The 6240-nt window shown below is 45.7% G+C and overlaps 1 protein-coding gene across 1 annotated transcript; it reads right to left on the bottom strand.

Annotated features, from left to right (window-relative positions):
• Positions 1 to 1637: 1637 nt before the first annotated feature.
• On the bottom strand, positions 1638 to 5465 carry LOC128735578 (uncharacterized protein K02A2.6-like). Its single transcript, XM_053830060.1, has one exon. It carries the CDS (start codon positions 5463 to 5465, stop codon positions 1638 to 1640), a length of 3828 nt encoding a protein of 1275 aa, XP_053686035.1.
• Positions 5466 to 6240: the final 775 nt, after the last annotated feature.

Here is a 6240-nt window from a genome sequence, read left to right on the forward strand (position 1 = left end):
TGTTTTGGGCCGTATTCAAAACGGCTCGCGATATGTGTGTTGCTGTCAGTTGACGTTGAAAGAGATAGAGTTGCCAGTCCCCTGGTGCAACCAAATATCTATTAACTAATTCCAAATTATACATTGGTCGCTTTTATGAACACGTAATGATCGATATGATCAGTTAAATTTATTTTCCATTAGCAATTATGTTTTGCTGAGCGTTTATTGATACATAGCAGATCGATAAATTGAATTACAAGTTTTAGGGAATTATAACAGCGCTGGAAGCACTGATTACGTGGCGAAAGCGTGCTCTGCCAATACAAATGCATTTTAAGGCGCAAAACAATACATGCTTCGAATGGTAGCCATTTATCCAGCCATCTTTGAGCCATTTTCGGTTTCCCCTTAAGCCCAAGGCTTTGCTTTTGACGTAGGACTACGTCTTACGGCAAGTTTTGAGATAGGGTGTCATTCCAAAAAATCGAAAAATGCGAGCGTCACGAAAAATGAAAGGTTTTGAGCGCTAATAGCTCAGCGGTTTTCCTATCGATTTTCAATATTCTTACACCAATCGATCGGAAAATCTTCTAAGAATTGACCCAAATGAAGAAAAGTATGGATTCTTGATGTTGAACTATTGAAAAATTGAAAATAATGAACCTATGTTTTACCAGAATTCTCGCTTCGTGATTGGTTGGAAGATTCTTTGCGATGATCTAAACCTATACCAATTTGATATCTGTGCTTGGGAAGTAAGCCAAAACAAGTGACCAAGTTCGCTCATTTCAACAAAATTTCTTAACCCCGCGGTTAAACCTAGACCATTTTGATGTCCTTGCTTGAGAAGTACGCCAGGAAGAGTGACAAAGCCCCCTCGTGCCAACAGATTTCTTACGAACGCGATTAAACCTAGTCCAATTTGATGTCTGTGTTAGTGAAGTGTACCAGAAAAAATGACACAAGTTCGTTGTTGTTGTAATGAATCGCCGATGGTTTTATACAACAAACAAATTAAAACTTTATTAACCGTAAAATTACAGAGATTGAATGTGGTGTGGTTTTCACTAATTGCGAGTCGTGTATGTTCTGGTATGCAATTCTAATGTTGCTATCGGCTGACAGCGGTAGACGTCAATCGCTCTGACAGGGTGTGTCAGACGATGAGTCGACCAACATCCAGGTGGTGTGCAGTTGGTTCGTAGGGTGGTCCTCCCAACACCTCCCCCTCTTAGAAGAGATGGTACGGCTCATACCTCACGGGTGGTCTTCTTGCTCTCGAAGACTGGCGAAGCTGGCTTTGTTGCTGCTGAGTAGTAGCTCTTGGAGTTTGCACAGGTGCTTGGTGAGGAACCGCTGACTGTGGTTCATTATACAAATCTAACTGCGACGGTTCGGCTGACTCTGGTTCTGCTGGTTCGGTTGTTGTAGATTCACGTAGACCACAGGATTCCAGAAGTACGGTTAGCGGAATTTGCGTAGACTGCTGTTGTACTCGTGTTGCCGGCTGTTCTGACTCATACCGCCTTTTCAGTTGATTCGCATGAGACCTCACAAGATCCCGCTTACCAGGTAGCCACACATTGTAGATAACTCGTCCAATCCGTTCTAGAATTTGACCGGGTTCCCATGACCAGGTATTGTTTCGGTAAACCTTATTCCAAACCAGATCTTTGGCATCGTATTTTCGTGCTTTCGTGCCAATGTTTCCGGTTGAATTGATCTTCCTGCTTGGATTCAGTTTGCTTGTGGTACGAAGTTGGCGGTTTCAGTAGATCCATTCCTGTTCGTAATTTCCTGTCCAGTAGTAGTTCCGCAGGTGACTTCCCTTCAGGTGCGCTACGACATGGAGTGGAACGGTAACACAGTAGGAAAGTATCGATTGCTTCGTCGAGTGCCTCTCCCCCCGCCGTGATTTTCCGAAGTCCTCGCTTGAATGTGTCGACGAATCTCTCGGCGAGTCCGTTCGACTGTGGATGGTATGGTGGCGTCTTCAGATGCAGGATGCCACGGTTGTTGCAGAAAACTTCGAATTGTTCACTGGTGAACTGCGTACCGTTGTCTGTCACCAATGTCTCCGGAAATCCGTTTCTGGCGAAGATCTTCCGAAACATGGCCACAGTTGCAGATGTTGTGATACGCTTGGTAGAGATGACTTCTGGCCATTTGCTGAAAGCATCAACAACAATCAAATAGTAATTGCCGTCAACAGGTCCAGCATAATCTGCATGTATCCGCTGCCAAGGCTTTTCTGGTGCTGGCCAAGATTCCAGGTTGGTTTTACTGTTGGTCTTGGCTGCTCTCGAACATTCCACGCAGGAACGAACACGTTGACTGATCTGCTCGTCGATTCCAGGCCAATAGACGTAGTTACGTGCTACGGACCGCATCCTTTCTACTCCTGGGTGTCCCTTGTGTAGAAGGCGTAGAACTCGATCTTGGAATTTCGTTGGAATCACTAGTCGTTCCCCGTAGGTGAGACAATCGGAAACAACTGAGAGACTGTCGCGCCGCTGATAGAACTGCTGTAACTGTGGATCGTTGAAGTTGGACTGATCGGACGGCCACGCTGTTTGGACGAACTGCTTCACCTGTTTCAGGACTGCATCCGACCTTGTTTCAGTTTGAATCATCTTGAACGTAACTGGGAGAACTTTCACTGACTGCTTGACGATGTCTTCCATGGTTTCTTCCAGTTCGATCGATGCGATGACGTAGTCTTCGTTTGGACGGACGTGGGTGTTGATCAGACGGGACAGGATATCTGCATAGCCGAAACTATCCGTACTGACATATTTGATGCTAAAGTCGTACAGCAACAACGTTAACGCCCATCGCTGGAGTCTGTTGGCTGTATACACCGGGATGCCCTTTTTCGAACCAAAGATAGCTAGCAATGGCTGGTGGTCCGTTTCCAAAACGAAATGTCGTCCGAAGATCATCCGATGGAACCGTGTTACTGCGAAGATCAACGCCAACCCTTCCTTCTCGATTTGACTGTAGTTGGACTCGGCTGGTGTGAGGCTTCTTGACGCATACGATATCGGCTTCACTGACCCGTCTGGCAGCTTGTGGGCAATTCGCGCTCCAATTCCGTAGTTTGACGCATCCGCTGACACTATGAGTTCCATGGTTGGATTGTAGTGCGTGAGCGCTAACGGTGACTGTAGAATTTCACGGAATCGGTTGAATGATCGCTGACATGAATCCGACCAAATCCACTTTGCGCCAGATTTCAAGAGTTGATCCATCGGGAACCGTAACTTTCGCATTTCCGGAATGTACTTTGCGTAATAATTTACGGCACCAAGATATGAACGGAGTGACGGAACATCTTGAGGCGGCGGCATGGTAGCGATAGCTGAAGTTTTTCCCGGGTCGGGTCTGATGCCATCACCATCCAAGATTTGCCCTAAATATTCCACTGCTTCCATGTTGAACCTGCACTTTTCAATTCGCACTGTAAATCCGTATTCTTCGAGACGTTGAAGCACTTGTTTCAGATTCAGATCATGTTCTTGTTTCGTACGTCCTCCCACTAGCACATCATCCAAATAACCACAGGTTCTTCCGATGCCACTCACCACTGCGTCCATGATCTGCTGGAAAGCACCCGGAGCTGACTTGATTCCAGGCGTGAGGCGAGTATAGCGAAATAGACCCTTGTGGGTGTTGACTGTCAGGAGAGGTTGATCTCGGGGGTCCACTTCCACTTGGAGATAGGCATCGGATAGGTCAATATGACTGAAGACCTTACATCCGGCCATCTTGGTAAAGATGTCTTCTGGTAGCGGAAGCGGACACTGGTTTGACTCCAACACATCGTTGAGACCCGTCGAAAAATCGGTACATATGCGGACTCTACCGTTCGGTTTCCGCACAACGACGATCGGTGCTGCCCAATCTGAGTGATCGACTGGTTGGAGGATTCCCAATGTTTGCAGCCGTTGAAGTTCGTCTTCTACCGCACCTTGAACACTGTACGCAACTGGACGCTTTGCACGGTAGACTGGTTTGGGATCTCCCTTCAGCGTCAGTCGAACTTTTGTCTTCGTGCAGAGTCCCATTTCACTTGAGAAAACTTTCGGAAACTGGGCTTGCAGAAAATCATCCGTGCGGGGCTGTCGGCTGGTGACTTTGTTACAGAACGAACTGATAGGAACGTCCCATAATCCGAAAAGCTCAAGCCAGTCGGATCCCAGAATGTTCAGATCGAGATTGGGTGAAGCTACACGACACAAGCATCTTTTCGATTTGCCGCCGATGTTTACATCACACCAAAACTCCCGGGCCAGATCAATTGATCCTCCAGTAGCAGATTTGGCGTTGCAGGAGGGTGTTGTTCCTTGAGGTTGTCCGATTTGCCGCCAACATTCGTCGGAAATGATCGTAATATCCGACGCTGAGTCGATCTGCAACCGAACTGCAATCTTGTTGATTTCGATTTCGGAAAACTTCCTCTGCTGACTGATGTTCTTCACTGACACTATCTTCACATCTTTGTTCTTCCCACTGTACTTCTTCTTTTTCTTCTTGCTACTGCCACTGTTGTTGTCGGACGAAAAACAGGCACAATATCCTTCTTTATGACCTTTTTTCTTGCACTCGCGACACTTATGTTCCCGAAATGGGCAATCTGCAGAAAAATGCATTCCCCCACACGACCAACATGGGGTTTTGGGATGATTGTTATTTACTGTCCCCCCGCCACCTTGTTTATTGTATGGTTTTGGAGGCCGCTCTTTATGAACGGCATTCACAGCACTGAGCGATTGCTGCTTTTCCACAAGACTGTTGTCTTGCTTCAGGTTCAGTAACGTTTTACAATCTTCCACTACTTTTTCCAGAGAGATGTCTTCGGTCTCATTTAGTTTGTTTATCAACCTCATGCGAATATCTGAGTCACGGGGTGATTTCAAACCGCACACAAAAATGAGACATTTGAACTGTTCCTCTGATAGGTCTCGCAACTTAAAATCCACACACGCTTTATTTACTTTGCACGAATACGACACAAGATCATCGGCATCGTCCTTTGTCGTCTGAAGGCACAAATAACGGCGGTGAAACACCGAAACTGGCGATCCGAAAATCGTTCTTAATTTTGCAACTGTTTCACTGAACGTTAGCTCCTTCGACAGTTTAGGTAAGATAAAACTGGTAAACCGCTCATGTGCTGGTGGATTCAGTTTTCTCATAAGTAACCGGACTTTTGCTGCATCATCCAGTTTTTCCGCGTCTTTGTCGAACAAATCCTCATATCGCGCATACCAAGAGTCGAATGTACAGCCCTGCTCCGGGTCGTAGACGAACTCGGTGATGTTACTAGAAAGCGAATCCAAAATGGTTTCATCCTTTGACATCCTCTGAATGGCCAGCTGGGTAGCTGAAACCTGCTGAGTGAGTTGCGCCATCAACTGTTGCTGCTGCTGCAGAATTTGCATCAGCATCTGGTTAGCGTTCGCCTGTACTGGATCCTGCATTGAGCTAACCTCAACTTTTCACTTTTCCCACGCGGAATTTATTCGACCGACAAAACTGGTTGTATCGCGACGGAAAAACTAATTTTCGCGTAACCGGTACTGAAAATCCTCGTCGCCACTTTGTTGTAATGAATCGCCGATGGTTTTATACAACAAACAAATTAAAACTTTATTAACCGTAAAATTACAGAGATTGAATGTGGTGTGGTTTTCACTAATTGCGAGTCGTGTATGTTCTGGTATGCAATTCTAATGTTGCTATCGGCTGACAGCGGTAGACGTCAATCGCTCTGACAGGGTGTGTCAGACGATGAGTCGACCAACATCCAGGTGGTGTGCAGTTGGTTCGTAGGGTGGTCCTCCCAACAGTTGTCCCAACAGATCGCAAATTCTTTACTGCGAGACGATTAAACCTCGGCGAATTTGATATCTTTGTTGGAAAACTATGCTACAGCTGTAGTGTTCGGTTATAATACGACTCTGTATGAAGGTGAAATTAGTCATCATCGATTCTGCCAATTTCGGCGAACAATAATTCGGTTTATGAAAATATATTCGCTGTGTTCAGATTGGCAAGAAGAATGCAGTATATACATTTTTATAAACACAATCCTGCTTTTGGGCAGAAAAGCTGCTTCCGAAATTGGGCTTTCCGACGAAAAGTCAATGACTGCTAGTTTCCCGTGAATACGCATGCTTACCGATCGTTTCATTAGATGTGTATTGAAAAGATGTGTTGTTGATAAAATAGGATTGAATTGGTAAAATCCCTTCA

Source organism: Sabethes cyaneus, chromosome 2 (assembly GCF_943734655.1).
Source record: "Sabethes cyaneus chromosome 2, idSabCyanKW18_F2, whole genome shotgun sequence".
NCBI classification, from domain to species: domain Eukaryota; kingdom Metazoa; phylum Arthropoda; class Insecta; order Diptera; family Culicidae; genus Sabethes; species Sabethes cyaneus.

Coding starts and splice junctions, on each gene's coding strand:
- LOC128735578 (XM_053830060.1), bottom strand. CDS start 5,465: ATGCAGGATCCAGTACAGGCGAACGCTAACCAGATGCTGATGCAAATT.